Source organism: Channa argus, chromosome 7, assembly GCF_033026475.1.
Source record: "Channa argus isolate prfri chromosome 7, Channa argus male v1.0, whole genome shotgun sequence".
Classification (NCBI taxonomy): domain Eukaryota; kingdom Metazoa; phylum Chordata; class Actinopteri; order Anabantiformes; family Channidae; genus Channa; species Channa argus.
This window is the reverse complement of record NC_090203.1, coordinates 9,200,152-9,219,927: the sequence shown is the minus strand read 5'-3', so window position 1 is coordinate 9,219,927 and position 19,776 is coordinate 9,200,152. Positions and strand designations below refer to the sequence as shown.

Below are 19,776 nucleotides of genomic sequence, written 5' to 3'. Positions count from 1 at the left end.
AATAGTTAGTTTAAGACTAACGACCTGTCCAGGGTGTACCCCACTTTTCCCCCTATGACAGGTGGGATAGGTTCCAGGACTGTACCCTAAGCAGGAAAAGCATTTACAGATGATGAATGGATGGATAGTTGGTTGAGATGGAGATTTAACTTGTCAAATAAGGCTGGTGATTATGACTAATGATGAACAGATCTACTAATTATTTTATTGCTTTATAAATTAATTGTTTATAGTGCAATAAAATTAATAAAATACTGTGCAATGCCCAGGAGCTATTGAAGCAAAATTGTAATTATAGGATTTAAGAAAGAAGATAAAACTATTTACATTTTCTCTTCATAAACTTTTAAACAAATCGTTTCACCTATAAACTGCTGGAGGCCAGTTTGTGGGGTCACAGCCACAGAGACCACTTTTGGTACAAATGGAGAGAGAGAGTTTACCTAAAGGGCGAATAGATTAAATTAAATAAATGTTGGTGATTCTTCAAATTTTTGTTTTTTCCTTAAATCTGAGCACGAATTAAATTTAACAAGGGCCTGATAATTTATTTTTAAGGCACATCTGTATTTTTCTAGTGGAGCACTTTTGAACTTTAGGATATTTTTTTGGATATTCATTTTAGAACATGTATTTAGTACTTCAACTGGTAAATATATTTTTTTGTGGAATACGTATTTAGACAAGTACTTGCACCTTTATTTAAGTATTACATATGTGTACTTTTGCCAACTTTGGAGAAATGTAGATGAAAAGAAAGTACTGCATTCCCCCCAGAAAGGTAGTGCAGATGCGGATTGTTGTGACTACCGCTTTAATCGCTCTGTGGGCTGAAACCTGCACATCAGGAGCTGATTGGCCTGAGCCACAGGAAGTGTTGTGCTTTTCCTGTGTTATTATCCCTGCACACTAATACAGCCAGTTACCAAACGCCAAGTGAAGCATACAGAAGCTGCTTTGATTTTTACACCCGTAAGTCTTTTCTTTACATCACACAAAAACTAAACGACACTGACATCTGCACAGTGGCGCGAAAACAGCAGTAAAGGATCCAAAGTGCTAGCACACAAAGTGCTAGGCTAATGCTGCATAGCAGCGTTACAGCTTAGCTATGTTGCTAACGATAAATAGAACGCATTACCAAAATGGACATTAATACCTGTTTGTATTTTAATAACGTAAAAAAAAAATGTTGGAGCTTTGCTGCTTTTCAAGATGTTCACTTAAGTTATGGGTTTTTCTGATCCACAGCACACCAAAGAGACAAATGGTGAAAACATGAAGAAGTCTGACAGGAACAGATCTTTGCTAAACAAAGCAAAACGAGGAGAGGAACAGCACGATGTGGTCATGGTTAAAACTGAAAATGAATCAGAGGTAGATGGCGAGGCAGAGGGCAGCTCAGGTGAAGTGTACACTAATGGACTCAACATCCAAATCAAGGAGGAACAACATTCACAGGAGATCAGTGAGGAGCACAAGTACAGGGACACATCAAGCTGTTTAGACACTAAGCCTGACACTGTGACAGCCAGGTCAGATGTTCACCTTCAACAGGGACGCATAAAATACGAGTGCGACTCTGAACATCAGTCAGAATATGAGTTCACTGAAGCCACTGTCAAGGGGGAGGAAGGGTCGTTGATAAAAGAGGACAGGGACAGTGAAGAGGACGCAGAGGATCCACGCAACATCCAGGGTGACAGTGGAGGGGGAGGGGAAATCTGCACAGGTAGGAGGCAATAGTTTATGAAACATACCATCTCTGTAATATTTATGTATGGTGTTAAGTGGCACAGGCCAGATGTAGCCATCTTCCAACTTATTAAGCCCACATACAAATGAGGGATTGTTATGAGTGATATAGCTGCATAGATTGTCAGTATTTTCTGCATTTTTAGTAAGTTTAGTTCATATTATTGAAGAGATGTTATCACAATGAGTGAAATGCAAATCCTGTTTTGTATTTGTTTCGAGCTTCTCAAGTAAATAAATGCATCTCAGTGTCAGTCTTTAATTGGCTTTGCATTTCTAGTATCTATAGTAGACTATGGTTTCTTTTTAATAACTACAGTATAAACACTGTATTTGAAATTATCAATATGACATGGAAGTGTAAAAAAAAAACTTAATATGCTTTCTGTGTGTGTCTTCCTCTCCTACATAGAGTCATCATCTGAGTTCTTTCCATGTCCTCACTGCACCGTGTCCTTCACTGACTTGGACTTTTTAGAGAAGCATGTCAAGTGGGTCCATCAGAAACAATATCTTGCCAAACTTAAAAAATGCCTCTCGAGTCACGCACTAAACCTCATTCCCAAACACATCTGCACAGTCTGCAGCAGCACCTTTAACTCGAAAGTGCACCTTAGGGTCCATGTACGTGAAGCCCATCCTTCTGCTCCTCCTCGCAGGCTCCACCCCTGTCCAACCTGTGCACGCAGCTTCCAGTACCTGAAGAATCTGAAGAATCACTGTCAGCGTTGGCACAACATGTCTGTGGTTACCAGAGGAGGGCATCTCAGCTGTGCAGAGTGTGGGAAGAGTTTCAAAGCAACCTGGGGTCAGGGGCCTCATTTGTGTCATGAGCCAGATAAGACAGAATCTGAGGATAAACCAATCTGTCTGGACACTGGTGTGCAGTGCCCAGAATGTGGCAAAAAGGTGTGCACACCTCAAAGCTTGGAGGACCACATGCGCACCCACACAGGTGACCGACCATTTGTGTGCAAAGATTGTGGCAGAAGGTTTGTGGAGCGCAGTGGTTGGCGGCAACATATGAAGATACACACAGGGGAGAAGAACTACAAATGTCAGGTGTGTGGAAAGGCCTTTTTGCGATCACACCACCTCAAGTGCCACTTAACCACACACTCTGGCAAGAAAGAATTTTCATGCTCTGAATGTGGAAAGCAGTTTGGATTCAAGTCAAGCCTTGATCTCCACCTGAGGACGCATTCCAATGAGAAACCCTTCCACTGCAATGTATGCGGGAAGAATTTTAACACCAAGAAAAACTTGAGAGTACACTCCAAACTCCACACCAATGAAAAAGCTCACCAGTGTGGTGACTGTGGGCTGAAGATTGGAGATCTTGGGGCTTTGAAAATACACCTGCGGACGCACACCGGAGAAAGGCCCTACCACTGCACAGTCTGCGGCAATAGGTTCATTCGCCTTGCACATCTGCGAAACCACCAACGAACCCACACTGGTGAGAGACCCTACAAATGCACTGAATGTGACAAGAGTTTCACTCAGTCTGGTGACCTGGTGAAGCATAAGAGAATACACTCCGGAGAGAAGCCATTCGAATGTCCAGACTGTCACCGCCGATACACTTCCTCTGGGGATCTGGGCAAACACAGGAGGAGTCACACTAACTTGCGTCCATATACGTGTCATGAATGTGAAAAAAGCTTTCGCTTGTCTGGCCATTTAAAAACTCACATGTTAACTCACACAGGGGAGAAACCGTATTGCTGCCCCAACTGCCTCCGCAGATTTGCTCGTTCTCACCATCTTTCAGGGCATGTGGCTAAATGTCGCTGAGCTTTTTTTAGGGGACTGTAAATAAGCTAGACCTGATTCAAGGTGGTAATTATAGTAGGCTGGTATATACAGGCTACTACTACATTTTAGATGATAATGGTAATGTCAAAACTAATATCTGTAAAATATATTTATGAACTTTATGTAACCTTGACTCAGATGACTGTTCTAACTTATTTTGAAAGGTCTGTTGACTCATTTGTTAGTGCATGAAGCATTTTAATAGCACTATCCCACCTCTTGTATGGAATATGTTGAAGGAAGGTGAAAACTGGTTTTGAAGACACTATTATAATGCAGGCATAATGCAGTGCTCAGTGGAGCATGCGGATAATGGGGTGGCATTTCTTCTCTACTGATCAATGCTGTATTATCTGTAAAATCTAATAAATTATTGGAGGACTGTATATATATATGTGTGTGTGTGGTTCTACTGTGTGTTAAGTTACTGGGAGAAGCCAAATTATTGTTAGAGATAAATACCCATAATAAGGATTGCTGTGGATATATGAAACTCATAATAGGGAAGTGGCTGTGGAAACACATGCTAATGCTGACATATCCTCAATTTGTAGGTTATAATAACTTTCTATGAAAGTTAATTTTCAATTTAAATTAATGTTGTTAGTGCCTGGATTTTTCAATTTTAACTTGACAAACTGTAAAAATGGCATCGCAATTCCTCACACACCATAATCCAAATCCAACATATCACAATTTTTCTTAGAAAACAATGAAACATGGCACAATATTTAACACGCTAATAATAACCAAATCCGACTTTTGTGAAATAGTATTCTAATGCTGACTGTCTGTGATAGTTAAAATAAAAATGATTTACAATCATTTTCAAAGTTGGCCTCTAGTTCAGAATCTAAAAGATGGCGGCCAGCTGGTCAATGTTGGTGTTGACAGCAAACACATATGAGCATGTTTTGTATTGTAAGATGATTTTTTTATTTTATTTTCCTCAGTAAAATGCCACGAAGCCAGCGGTAAGTGCTTTTAAACAACGTGTATTCTTATTCAAACGTAGCCTATGTGATCCTAATGGAAGCTAACGTTGGTAGAGCTAACGTTAGCTGGTGTAAAAGCCTGATTTAGTTCAAATTCGACCGGATTGTTGTCGGATTATTTAACCAGCATTAGCTGACGGCATTGTCTAATTAAGCTCATCTACTGCTGTAGGCTCTGGGCATGTGGGGCTAACTTTTAATTTCGCTCCAAACACCAGCCACTGCATGAAGTTGGCTTGAACTTTTCCCTGTCGCCCGCTACTGACCAGACGCCAAACTCAAGTTTCATGTTGTTTACAGCAGGAGAAACTGTACAATAAAGGAGAAGTGTCAGCTTTCAGTAACGTTAAGGCCTCAGATGGCCTCGGGGTTCGGGCTAATTATACAGAGGTCTCCGGTAGTAACGTTGGCTTCAGAATCTTGTTTGAAATATTGTTGGCTGTCTTTACCTAAAAATTACTGGGACAGATCGAGCGTTAACTCGTCTGGTTACACAGATGAATCAGTCCTGTTGCTACCGCAGCTTTAAACTTCCTCATCTCTTCCTAGACATGACTTGATTTTAACAAAAGCATAAATTAGTTTAATTTATAAATGTGTTTATCCATCTATTTATGTTATGTTTCATATCTGGGTCCAGGTCACATCAAGGAAAATATCTATTTAGCTTCATAAATATCTGTCTGTTTATTTGCCTATCCAGCTTCATTTTAACATATATTTAATATATATTTTGTGGTTTGTCCTAAACTGTGGCCATGCATCACATATTTACTGTGACTCTCCTTCAATTTCTCATATAATAAATAACTTTTGTGTTTAAAATGAATGCCACGTTTTGATGAAATAGTGTTATATGTAATTAACACTTACAGGGTGGTCTTCATAAAAGTATGCAAAATGCCACGTTATTTTGTGGAAACTGGTAGGCCTACCACATTTTGAGGCTTTAGCACAGCTGGAGCAAGAAACAACATCAGATGCTGTGTCCTCCACTGCCATATGGATAATTTCTTAGATCAAGACTCACCAAGAAGATGATGGGCATTAAATCAGCTAATAAAGTGGTCACACTCAAATTCTGCAGCCATGCCACAGGATGAAGAACTACTACGTACGAGGACAACCTAAAGAGAAAGCATTTCCCTGAAAAAAATACGAGATGCACCATGAAGGACCTAGTGACCCGTGGTTTAACCCAGCGGTTTGATTTCCGATCCCTCCAGGCTATGTGTCAAAATGTTCATGTAAGTTGCTGCCAGTGGATGGCAGTTTCCCTCTGTATGTTTTTGAACTGGTGAATGAGAAGCAACATTGCAAAGCGCTTTGGATATAAGCGGACTATTTACCTTTTACCATTTATTTCACAGTAAGGGAAATAAAACGTGTGAGTGACACACCCTTAATAACATCTTGATCAAGTCGGGTAAAAGAGGACAAACTACTTTGGAGATTGAAAAATGAATAGACGCATGCAATCATCCATGCTAGAGAGTTTGAGAATTGACCATTTAAAGTCCTGGGACATTTGGTAAATAGGAAAGAGATTGTGCCACACTCAACTGGACTCTGTTTGGAGACACCACAATCTGAGGCATCAAGTAATGCACCCTCAGTCTTTTACTGCAATATTTTAGTACCACAGTGCAGCTAGGTGCTTCATTGAAGAGTTTTTTTGTATTTATGTTTTTTTTATATATATATATATATATATATATATATATATATATATATATATATATATATATATATATATATATATATATATATATATATATATATATATATATACATGTGTGTATATATATATATATATATATATACATGTGTATATATATATATACATGTGTATATATATATATACATATATATATATATATATGTATATATATATATGTGTGTATATATACATATATATATGTATGTATGTATGTATGTATATATGTGTATATATGTATATATATGTATATATGTGTATATATGTGTGTATATATATATATATGTGTATATATATATATACGTATATATATATATATATATATATATATGTGTGTATATATATATATATATATATATATATATATATATATATATATATATATATATATATATATGTATATATGTATATATATATATATGTATATATGTATATATATATATGTCTCGCTCAAACTAGTACAGTGGATCCTCAAGTTACATGGATTATTGAACCTTTAACGTGTATCATACTGTTTCTAAATTTAAATCAACATTCTGTCATAATTTTTTCAAAGCCTCGTGCCTACACTAAATATTTAAATGATCAAAGACCAAACTTTGACAGGTAAAATTAGTATCTGCTGAACTTCAATGAAACTAGAGGCTTAGATGCACACTGTTGGTCACCATCAACTGCGTGTATGTGTGAGTGAGTGTGTGTGTGTGTGTCTGTGTGTGTCTGCATCCCAACCTAATGTTTTAGCACTGATCCACCAGCCCCCCTATTTTCTTGTGTTAGGTCAAACTCCTGAAAATCTGTCTCATTAAAAAGGCTTACATTTATGGTTGCAAAGGACAAAGGTCACAGCAGGGTCTTTGACCCCAGTTAATTTATTATAATTATTATAAAACCCAGAAAATGGGACCCTCTCCTGGGTCATTTTGCTGTGTAAAAAGCATGCATACCTACTTCTTCCACCGTACAGTATTTTAAATTTGAACTGAATTAAAGCTGCTCCTTATGACTGCTTCAGCATCCCAAGTCTTTCATGTTCCATTCAAGTGAAACAGGTGCGGAATTTTAGTTTTCCTACATTAAGTGAACATGGCTTTATTTTGTAAATAGTTAAGTACTACATCTCAGAACTAATATTTGATTAAGTTTGCTGTTTGTTTTGTGGATAACATACCAGCATGCTTTCATTGGCATTTAGAAGGCACGGACATAAAATCTGACAGGCATATCACTGATCGTAATTGTCTAAAATAATGTTAACAAGCAGAATTCTATATTAAGAAGGGAGCATGCTGTACATTGCGGTATTTAAAGTATTTCAGTGTAGTGCCGCTTTCCAGACGATGCAGCTCACAGCCCACAGGGAACCGACTCATCTCCCACCTGTCTAGTTTACAGCACTGTGAAGACTCTGCAGCGCATTTCAATAAAACTTTTACACCTGATCCCATTGGGAGGAGGTCCTTGCATTCCAGGAATCTTTAAAGAGAAACATTAAAAGACCCATTTGGATTCTGGCCTAGCCTGAGAAAGACAATCAGGAGGCAGTCTCTTTTTGTGCACAGTTTGTAATCTTATATTAATCTGTTGCACACACGTTGGGAGATGTCCACACATTTTCTGCCTGGGGCACAGCCTGAACAAGCCTAATTTAAAGCTGATTTGTTGCTAGAATGGGCCATGTTTATTTTTTTACTGTGGAGAATGCTTTATACAACAACAACAAAAATGAAGGAATGTCAGTGATAGTTAAGCAGCTGTTTGTTCACTTCTTTTTTTTACTGGTGCTTAATGTGTAAACAGCATTATAACTTAAAACTTGGAAAAGGGGATTTAGGGTACTAAATTCTAGCAGATATAAATATAAACTAAGTTTAAGTTGCAGTGTGTTTAAATGAATCTTTATTTAGTTATAGCTTGAGACATTGTATTCTGAAAATTGCCAATAAATTATACCTTGTATACATATCATATTTCTGTGTGTGTATGTGTGTATCTCTCTGCACAACGATAAACGGCACAATTGCAGAAAATCAAAGTCTTGTTTTGCCAGGAAAAAGTTTAAAGCGGCTAAGTGGTAGCCAAAAATAATATTCAATTAAAAAAACAAAACAAACTTGGATGTTCCACATGAGGAAAGAAATCCCAGGGGGGCTTATGAAATATTGCAAAAGAAATGCATTATAGAGCTTCCAAAGCTCAATTCATGACAAACTTCTATGAGGAGGAAAACACTTCTTAAAGTAAAATCCATGAAAAACAGTAATGCCAAGAAGATGAACTGCCATTTCAGTGTTCTCTTACTGTGCCTCTTACTTTTTATTTTCTTGTTGGATTACAAAATATATCTACCTCTTGTACAGTAGTCAAGATAGGAAAAACTTGCTCACACATTAATTTGCACCCAGGATATGCATCACTAGGACAGGGGCCACAACCAAACCTGTCTCGGTCAATTCAGTGGGAATTGGTCTATTATTTTTATGTCCGCAATTACAAGGACAGAGCAGTAACTACGACTCCAGCACAGATAACAAAGATATATTTAGGAGTAAATAATATTGACTGTACCTTTGTTTAAAGCTGGAATCAATACTTCTTAAAGCGTGTCCATTTTTCATTTAGCCGCGTCATGTCTGTGCGGAGGAGGGGCAGGGAGATGAATGGGTGGATCCTCTAATTCCCCCTGTTGCAGTTATCATAATTGTTGAACAACCATGGTTTTTAAAGATCGGGCTCGTGGAGAGGCAGGCCACACAAAGAAAGTTAATAGATTTGGAAAATTGAGATAGATTGCACAGCAGCCAGTTTTGGAACGTTCCATTGGCCTGGCAGGCAGATGGACAAATATGATCCGGGGATGAGGAGGAGGTGGGAGGGATGCTGCAACACACAAACAAAGGATGGCAGAGAATGCATCCTGACAAATAAAGGTGTTACTGTTTACCCTTTCAGTGCAGTGTGTTTGTGTCTCATCATCTGGTGCCCGACAGCCGGATACATCACAGTTTGAGGCCCACATCAGGTTTAGAGCAGATGAATTCTCCCTGAGAGGCCGCAGTGGAACAGAAGTAGTTCCTCTCTTAAGGCACCAGGGGGAAATGGATAGCTGTGGAAAGATGCTTCGGGGAATGGGGAACTCAGGAAATGTCTATCACTCAGAAGTTCGGAGCCATTTGTTAGAACTCCAATATAGAATAAGCCGGTGGTCTGCATTGCACATAGAAAATATATTTTTATATCCTGTTGTAAAGCAACTCCATACCTCCTCCAGCCACCGTCATAAACAGTGTTGTTTCAGCCGATAGTGCTCCCTGTATAAGACTTCTGACCCTCTCGTTGTCTGCTGAAGATGGCTTTTAGAACCTCTAAAGGATATTTTACAGCAGTGATTTATCCAGAGGGGCCTACATTCCTTTCCGTCCGTTTTGACATCAGTCATTGTTTTCACATTTGATGCATTCAGGCTTTTCTCTGCTCCTCAGAAATCTTTCCCATATCCAATTTTCACCTTTCCCATGTCCAATTTTCCCTAATATTCAGATGATTATGGCGTGATGCTCTTTCCCTCCTCTCAGCATTCTACTCTTTTCCTCTGCTGCTCCTATTTTCCCCTGATTCTCTTTCACTCTCCTTCTTCTGACATATGACTACATGATATGTTTACAGTAACATTATGTTGAATCAGGACCGATACAGATGCAGTAGACTCTGTGATGGCTGAGAGTCTACTGCAAATCATTCACAAATCAAAACATGAAACCTTATATTTATTTATCCATCCTTGTCCCAAAGCCAAATGGCAAACACATTTTCAGTCTGCCCACTTTGACAGACAGTTGGTAGTATTTTACGTTGCAGTCTGAGAATTAAATTACCCCATATTGAGTCTTATACTAGTCCAGTTGAAGGGATTTTCTTTTTGTGATGTCATTTGAGCTATCCAATTTTCCTTGTATTTACTGTCTATATTTTTGTCAATTTGGTAAAGGAACACATTGTGTGCGTTGGCGCTGGGTGTCATGGTGCCGTCACGCTTTGGTGGTTTTGGTGTTGCTTGGCCTCGGAGGTCAGTGTGTGGGAAGAGATGGTGGCTCTGCAGGGCTTTGCGGCATCTTTTGGCCAGTCCCTTCGGGCTCCGGCAGGCCCACATCCACTTCTCTCATTCATGAAGGGGTCAACACATGGGTCAAAACACACCGTTTGACTCCCCGCAACACACTGGGGTGTGTGGGTGTAGATGAAACCGGGTATTTTGTGGGCCTTTGGTAAGCTGCAGCTGGTAGCGGCTCTTACTTCTCTCCCTCTCAAGTCCAAATGTGCCTAAAAGCATGGCTCACACAAAGGAAGGAGAGAGAAAACACCATTAAATTGTGTTGCATTGAGTGCTGAGAGTGGGCTGCTGAGTTACACATAAAGGGATGGAAAGACACTGTTTATTCCCTATTAGTATCACCACATTGACAGGCTGGTCAAGAGGTAAGGAAGTTCTTTCTCTCAACCACCTCTAATTCTAGCACTGAGAAACTGTTCTGGTCCAGACTAACGTGTTCCCTACCAAGCCAGCCACTATCATGGTGACTGCTGGAGTGGATCTCTGACCACGGCCTCCCTCCTTCTCTCATCCCACTGTAACCTCTTGCTCTGTCTGTCTCTTTAGCGGAGGGATAGAGATGTGGAGGGCGAGAGAGGCTGACAGTGTGTGCTCCCCTGCTCAGTAAATATGAACTGCACCCAGCAGACAGACTCATTCATCACAGGGGAAAGAGGAGGGTAAGGGGGTGGAGAGGTAGGATGGAGGAGTACAGAGAGGACTAAGAGAAATGTCCAAAAGGCTAGATAGAGGGAGTGAGGAAGAGGAGGAAGAAGATAAGTGGGAGGAATAGGAAGCAGATTGAAAGAGGATGAAAGAAAGGAAAGTGTTCTGGGTGAAATGAGTGGGAGAAAGAGATAACGGGCGGAAAGGGGGGAGAGAGTTCTGGATGATTGAAGGATAAATAAAAGATGGTGGATGTGCATGGAGAGGGAGACCTCAAGCATGAGAAAACTGATGAACTATAAAAGAGGACATTTTCTATCTCATCACCAACTTTGTGATCAGTGCCTTTAAGCAGAACTTCATCAGATAAACACTTGTTTTGTTATCCTACAGTCAAGGAGCTTGTCTCACCTATGCTTTTTGCTTTTCATATTTTGACTTTGGATATGTACTTCCTGTATAACCTCTTGGATAAGTTTGTTAACTAAGTTATGCAAAATAGCTATTAATTGCTTGTTAATTTAATCATCATTACTTTTAAAATGTTCTAACTTCCTATGCATGCCCCTGTGCATTAATTAACTAATCTTTTTTAGGTCAGATCATGAATGTACGCTATCTTTTTTTTTAATAAACTTAATAATTTGCTAGAACACCTACACGCTGTAAGCATTGGCCAACGACACTCAAAGATATGTATTTGTCGCATTATTTGTTGAGATCTATTTTTAACAGTGAATTAGAAATGTGCTAGTGATTATTTATGGTACTCAAAGTATTGCAGCAGTGTGGCTCACTGATATACTTTTAATATTTGTTTCTCCAACAATTGAGCTCTTTGGCTCAGTGGGACGATCTAAATCAGGATACCCAGACTTGGATAAATTGGTTTTGATATTTTCATAAGATATTATGAAAGAAAAATATAGAATATCACCAGATGTATCTGTGCTTTTTAAAATGAGAAAGGTAAACATTAAACACTTTAAGCCAAACCTACCAGATTTCCACACAATAATGGGATACAGGTCCTTTGCAATATAATAGTTTTTTTGTGTTTAGCACATATTCATCGAACATAGTTGTTTTCAATGGAACAGGACAGTTTAAAACCAATATTTCTAGAATTTAAACATTTCTGACTTTGGCATCTTCCAAACCAAAGAGAAAAATGTATTTAATGGAAATACTTGTGGCAAATGTTGACTATTGTTTCACTCTTGGTGACAAACCATTTTAAAGATTGGACTGCAAATGTAATTCTTTCAACTACTAAATACTTAGTCCTAGTCCATTTCTGCTTTAAAATAAATGAAAATTCTCTCTACATGTCCCCTCACCTCATCATTCAGCTGACCTTCATATTTTATTTCGCTAAAGGTTTAAATGTCCCAAATATCATCACACAAAAACAACAACATATTTCTTGAAAATCCTAGAGTCCTTTGCCCTTTCTGGTCCATGTCCTCAATTTCCAACAACTTCCCCCTCTTCACTCCCACCCAATCCACCTCCTCTCCATCTTTTTCCACTCCGCAGAAAGACAGGAGAGAGGGAAGATGATGTGTGACAGATGCCATATTTCGACTTTCTGTCTGGGAGATTAATATTGACACAGTGTGTTTCTTACCAGGGGCTTGTTGACTGCGTGTGTTGGGCTTTGATTTCATTATCCTCTGCTCACCCACTTTTTTCTTAAGAATCAGACAGTAACAGATGTGGCGGCTGAAATAGAGACACTGATTTTGGAGGGGCTGAGTGAACAGGTCATATTGCTGGGTAGGTCGACCATCAGTCCTGCTTGCTGTGGAAGTGTAAACCCCTCAAGGATACCCTGTGCACAAAGACGCTTCCATTTTATCAACCCTTTCAGTTTGGCAGTTGAATGAACCATAAGCTGCTGTACATAGTCTTGCACTGTTGCTCCTCATATCTGAATGGAAATGTGTTTTTATGAGCTTTGCTGCAGTGTTTAGCTCGTTAGGCAAAAATTGTAGTACATTAGTCGTTACTCTGTTCAAGATTGATATTACTCCCTGTCAAAAGGAGCTCATTGCATGACCAGTTATATTACTTTTCCAACAGGTTATGGTCTAAAAGATGGAAAGTCAAGATTAAAATGCGAGGCATCTAAGCCATCACATAAGTTGTCACAGGTCGTTGTTGTTTCTTGTAGCCTGTCTATGATTAAAATCCAGTTTTAGTTGTTTATCCATCTAAGAGCTACAGATATTCCTTCTTGGTCACAGCAGGTTCATCTTTGTTGGAGTATATCTCCCCAAGCTTTACATTGTGCTGTCATTGTTTCAAGAAGTACTTGAGGTCATGTTTTTTTTGTGGTGGAAAGAATCTTACCAATACCTGCACACAATTTAGATGTTAAGATCATGTTACTTTCACCTTTTTTCCCAACATAATTGAAGTAATGGGAACATTTACAGCCACCAAATGTAGGCAATTTTGTATTTCATGTTTTGGAGCATATTTCTAGTCCAAGAATATTTAAAAACCTTTCAGAGGCTGATGTTGCATATTAAGACTTTACAAATGCATTAAAACATTGTAAAATGTGACTAAAATAGTGTTTTTATGTTTATGTTTAAAGTGTATTAATTGTCTTAAATTTGTTTAAAATTTAGGCCAAAGGTAAATAGTGAATGGTAGTAAAGTTGTTAGTTCTCTCTGGTGGTCAAACTATGTAATAATTTCACGAAACATAACTCACTTAAATCTTTAGATTCACTTCAGCCAATATTACAAACATGCTGTCATGCATTAGTAACGATGACTGCCAGTATATCAGTGGCTGATACATTATTGACGAATATGGGATGCAGAAGGCAGCGGGTTCGAATCCCACCCCACCAGGTGTGGCCCTACCCAGCCACCATGGGCGAGCTTGGTGCTGGTCCCAAACCCGGGCCAAAATGGACGGGTATCCAGCGTAAAAAAACCCAAAAAACGCATGTGTCTGCTGTGGCAATCCCTGAAGGGACAAGAGAAAAAGCCGTTGATTATTATCAAATCAGGTAGAGCACTATTAAAATACCAGTAGAAGACAGATGGTACCTAAAAAACAATTCTGATATAATACTAGAGCATATGCATAAAATCTGTTTGTTTGTTTTGTTTAGGTTCTTATATGTTTTTAGCATACCCATAATTATCAAGGTGAAAAGGAGAGGGTTGATGTTAAAAAAAAGTCGCTAGGCTTGTGTTGTCGCACATACGTTTGCCATTATTAAGGCACCATCAGCATCAGCATTTTTTTCCTTTTCTTTTTACATTTTATCATTTGACCGGTGCTTTTATCTGGAGTGACTTATAAGTGAAAAACACACACACAAGAACGGCTTGAGGTTCAGTGTCTCATTCAAGGACAATTCAATGTATTGACTGGAGGAGCTGGGAATTGAACTGCCAACCCTGCTGTTGTTGGACCACCTTCTCTTACCTCCGGAGTCATAGCCACTTACAATTATTTTGTAAAACTAACTGGTAAATTCGCCCTTATCGTCCATGTAATACGTTTGCAATTGCAGGAGGTTATCATAAAAACCCAGTCATATGAAATACAAATCTCATCAACCCACATTTTATTCACAATAGAACATAAACAACATATCAGATGTTAAAAATTACCATTTCATGGAAATTATTGTCTTTTTTTGAATTTGATGGCAGCCACATATCTCAAAAAAGTTGGAACAGGGTCACAAAAAGGCTGGAAAAGCAATTGCTGCATATAAAAAACAAATGGAGGAGCACTTGACAACTAATAAGGTTAATTGAAAACAGGTCACCAACATTACTGAGTATAAGAGGAGCATTTCAGAGAGGCAGAGCCTCTGGAATGTAAAGATGGTCAGAGGTTCTAAAATCTACGTCTCAGGGACAAGGCTGAAGGTCAAAACTGGTTGCACGTGATCTTTGGGCCCACAGGTGGCACCGCATTAAAAACAGGCATGATTCTCTACTGGACATCACTGCTTGGGCTCAGGACCACTTCCAGAAATCACTGTCTGTGAATACAGTTCGCTGAGCAATCCACAAATGTAAGTTAAAGCTGTATCATGCAAAGAAGAAGCCATATATGCTGTTTTCAGCGGACAGTTCAAAAGCCTGCATCTCTGATGGTATGGGGGTACATTAGTGCCTAATGTATGGGCAGCTTACACATCTGGAAAGGCACCATCAATGCTGAAAAGTACATAGAGGTTTTAGAGCAACATTAGCTCCCATTTAGACAATGTCTCTTTTAGGGAAGGCCTTGTATATTTCAGCAAGACAATGCTACAGCACATACTACATCAATCACAACAGTGTGGCTACACAGGATAAGAGGCTGGATGCAGAACTGGCCTGCCCGCAGTCCAGACCTTTCACCAATAGAAGACATTTGACAGATTATAAAATGAAAAATCCAGGAACAAAGGCCCGGGACTGTTGAGCCGCTAGAATACTGCATCAGACAAGAATTGGACAACATTCCTCTCCTAAAACTCCAGCAACTGGTCTCCTCACTTCTCAGATGCTCCAGACAGACTGTTGTTAAAAGAAGAGGGGATGCTCACCCTGTTCCAACTTTTTTGAGATCTGATATGTTGTTTCTGTTCTATTGTGAATAAAATATGGGTTGATGAGATTTCCAAATCATTCCATCCCATTTTATTAATGTTTTACACATTGTCCCAACTTATTTGAATTGGAGCTGTATATGAATTTAACATTGATAGGAAACATTCTGCATAATGAGTACTTTAATTTTTAATACTTTATCTTATTCATCTTTGCTGTAAACTGCCATTGTTCTCAAAAAAAGAAAAACATAGAAATCACAACAGGATATCAGGATATATCCATTGTAATTAGAGAGGAAACAGACGTACTATGTGTGGAGCTGAGTATTAGGAAAAAAAATCTCTTTTAGATGCTGCTACATGGTACATGTTTATCCCTACTAACTCTAATTTCTGCCTCCCTTTTTCTCCCTTTACATTGGATTTAGAAAGTTTTAGACTTTTTTCAGTTGTTTCGTTGCAGCCTGATACTGTTACAGTTGATCAATATTTCTTATTAATTTACTTTCAATACCCCATAATGACAAAGTCAAAACAGAATTTTAGAAATATCAGAATTTTTGTTTAAGAATTTAAAAAAGTGATATTAATATCACATGTACATAAATATTCAGACCCTTTACTAAACTTTGTTGAAGCACCTTTGGAAGCAGTTATAGGCTTGATTGGGGGATTTTCTGCAATTCTTTGCAAATCTTCTCTAGCTTAGTCAGGTTGGTAGGGGACCGTCAGTGGACAGCCATTTTCAGGTCTCTTCAGAGAACTTCAATAGTGTTCAAGTCAGGGCTCCGGGTGGGACACTCTAGGACACTAAGCCACTCTTGTGTTGTCTTGGCAGTGTGCTCAGGATTGTTGTTATGTATGAAGGTGAACCTTCGGCACACTCTGAGGTCCTGAGCACTGTGGAACAGGATATCCCAGTACCTTACTCCATTCACCCTTTCCTCAACCCTGACCGGTCTCTCAGTCCATGCTGCCAAAAAATGCCCTACATGCTGCCACAACCACGCTTTACTGCAGGGGTGGTATTGGAAAGGTGATGAGTGGTGCCTGGATTCCTCCAGATATAATATTTAGAATTGAGGCCAAAACGTTAATTCTTGGTTTTCATCAGACCAGAGAATCTTGTTCCTCACAGTCTGAGAGCCCTAGAGTCCGTTTTCAGTTTGGCCGGGTGACCACCTTTTAGAGTCCTGGTTGTGACAAACCTCTTCTATTTGATACTTATGGAGGCCACTGTACTCTTGGGAACCTGAAGTCCATCAGAACTTTTGTAGCCTTCCCCAGGTCTGTGCCTAGACTTTACACAATTTCACTATGGGATCAATAAAGTTTTAAAATCTTGAATCTTGAATCTTGCAATGATCCTGTTTGTGAGCTCTGCCGACAGTTGCTTTGACCTCATGGATTATGCTCGGATACAGTATTGCATTATCTATAGAGAGGTGTGTACCTTTCCAAATCATGTCCAATCAATTTAATTTACCAAAGGGGAAGTCCAATCAAGGTGTAGAAACAACTCAGCAAAGATCAAGAGAAATGGGGGGGACCTGAGCTTAATTTCAAGTGTTGTTGAAAAAGGTTTGAATACTTTGAATCATTTTTTATTCATTTGCAAACGTTTCTAAAATTCTGTTTTCACTTTGTCATCCTGTGATACTGAGTGTAGATTCACGAGGAACAAAATTAATTTGAACAATTGTAGCACTGTGCAGCAACAAATGCAAAAAATGTAAAAAGTGAAGAGACTCTGAAAACTTTCTGAATGAACTGTATCTGCACGTTAGGGCATTAGACAAACTTATGAATTTGGTGTAATAAAATCAAATTTATTTATTTTTGTTGATTTGAGTAATCTACAACTGGCTTTCTGATTCGGTGGCAGAACTTCCTGGCCTTCATCTCAAAACTTGTAAGTCTCTGAGAACTTTCTGATGATTATCGAAACATTTCTGAGGTGGATACAAGAGATGGATCCTACAGCTTCCTGATTTTGTAATTTCAAAGTGTGGGGCTTGCTGTTAGCGAGAGAATAAAATCAATAGGGTTCTCTGGAGAGGAGTAGGTATAGGTTTGTATAGTCCTGTGATATGAGAGAGGATCTGAAACAGGAAACGCAGCCAAAGGAGGAGGAAATGGGGAGGAGCAAAGCAGATTCAGTGAATAAACAAATAGAAAGCAAAGCAGGAGAGATAATGCAAGAAGGAGACAAGAGACCGATGGGGGAAACAGTTGTCGCCAGAGACTTTTATTGACTTTCCCCCCCTCCTCTGTCCACGTGACTACCAGATAAATTCACACAGAGAGAGGGAGAAAGGTAGTGAGGGGAGCAAGAGAGAAATGAGAAAATAAATTACTCTGGAAAGATATGACGATAGGCTACACGCAGCTTTAAATCTAAAAGGGAATTCGCGACACACTCGACCAATTTGTCACTGTGCTTTTTGCCTCTTTTCATTTCTTTTTTTGGTACCCTCCCCCCCCCATTATTTTTCACCCCCTCAATACCCTGATGCCCCTAATTTACCCCACTTTTCCTGTAAAGGTCTGTTCAATTCTTCTTCACTCCATGTTTTTCAAATATGTTCCTCAGAATCCTGGCAGTGTCATGTGATATAGAGAATCTTGCTTTCTTTCTTCTTCTTTGTAACCTACCTGTCATAAAACGTGCTTCCCCTTTGTTCAACTCTATATGTATGTGTTTGTGATGACAAATCCATATATCCATCCACCTGAGCTCATTTATCAATGGGTTTTCCCTCTTCTTTAACTGCAATCAGATCTGTGCCTCCTCCTCTGCAAACATGGGTCTATCAAAATCTGGGGGAAAGGAGGAAATGAGATGCATCGTAAAAAAATAATAAGCAAGCCCATGGTAAAGGATGGCTGAAAAAAGAGGTGGAAGAATGGAATGGAAAAGAGAAAAGAAAGAAAACGCAGACTTAAAGTATACCCCCCTCTCTTTTATTTAATTTAGACGCCAGGCGAAAATCGATCCTGCCATTCGATACGCAATCCGAATCAAGGCGAATTAAGCGGGCGGAAATTAACTCTGAAAATATTTTTGATGGAGTGGCTTGTAGTCTCTCGGCCAAATGGACTGCAAAGTGGAACAAATGACAGGGGCCTAGTGGTGGAGACAGCGCCGCTCCATCTTCCATTAGGCCGTAATGGGATAGGTCCAGCCCCCTAGCTCGACTCGGCTGCATTAATCAAAACAGCCGCTATATGAAGATTTATGGTTCTCCACTCCAGCGAAGCCGGAGCCAGAGCCAGTTCTCAGTGTGTATGTTTGAAGGAGGGGGTCGGGAGTCTCTCTCCCTCCCTCTCCTTCTCTCTCTCTCTCCTTCTCTCCATCCATCCTATACACTTTGCCCCTACCTGTGGGCCTATACCAGCATACGTGTTGTGCCTTACAGACACACACACACACACACACAAGCACACACACTCATCTTTAATCCAGAGACTCTGTAATCTCATTTTGTCACTTTTTTGTCAACACGCTATGTCAAACTCAGATTGTTGGCCCTATAATATACTTATAATGACGAGCCTACATGCATATGAGCAGGATACTTACAATATGCTATAAAGTGATGTAGGACATTCAGAACACGGAGAGCTGATCAGACGGTTATCAGACATCACAAGGCAAACTGTAAAGAAAAAGTCAGATATGTGAATCTCATTACCTTTTATAGTTAAAGAATCAGTAAATCATTTAAACAATATGATGCCTTGCGTTTTAAAATCCCAATCAGCTCATCTCCACATTAAAAAAAGTGGGATTTGTGGTGTTTTCCAGTGTTTGGGGGGCTTTCCTGAGCAACTTATTCCTTTCTAAATCTTTCACCTGTATGGTTTGCCTGTTGTCACCTCTTACCCATCCAACATAACAAACAGCAGACAAACAAAATGGGCATCCTCTGGTGTTCAGTAGTGAGACTTTAGATTGCAGACCGTATTGCTGCAGCTCCTCTCTCCACAGCAGCCTATTAGGAGTGTATAGCCCGGTGAGTGGGCCACTGCTGTGACGAGCCAAAGGGACAGACAGGGGGAGACAGTGTGACGGAGAAGAGTGTGGCGGCTCAACTAGATTGGAGCTGGGATCCATCCAAAAAACTTCAGCCAAGTTTTGATGAGATGAGACTG

At 39.4% G+C, this 19,776-nt stretch overlaps 1 protein-coding gene across 1 annotated transcript; it reads left to right on the top strand.

Annotated features, from left to right (window-relative positions):
* Positions 1-621: 621 nt before the first annotated feature.
* Positions 622-3,953, top strand: LOC137129975 (zinc finger protein 436). Its single transcript, XM_067509504.1, has 3 exons — positions 622-972; positions 1,252-1,732; positions 2,168-3,953. Exons 2-3 carry the CDS (start codon positions 1,279-1,281, stop codon positions 3,550-3,552), a joined length of 1,839 nt encoding a protein of 612 aa, XP_067365605.1. The 5' UTR covers positions 622-972; positions 1,252-1,278; the 3' UTR covers positions 3,553-3,953.
* Positions 3,954-19,776: the final 15,823 nt, after the last annotated feature.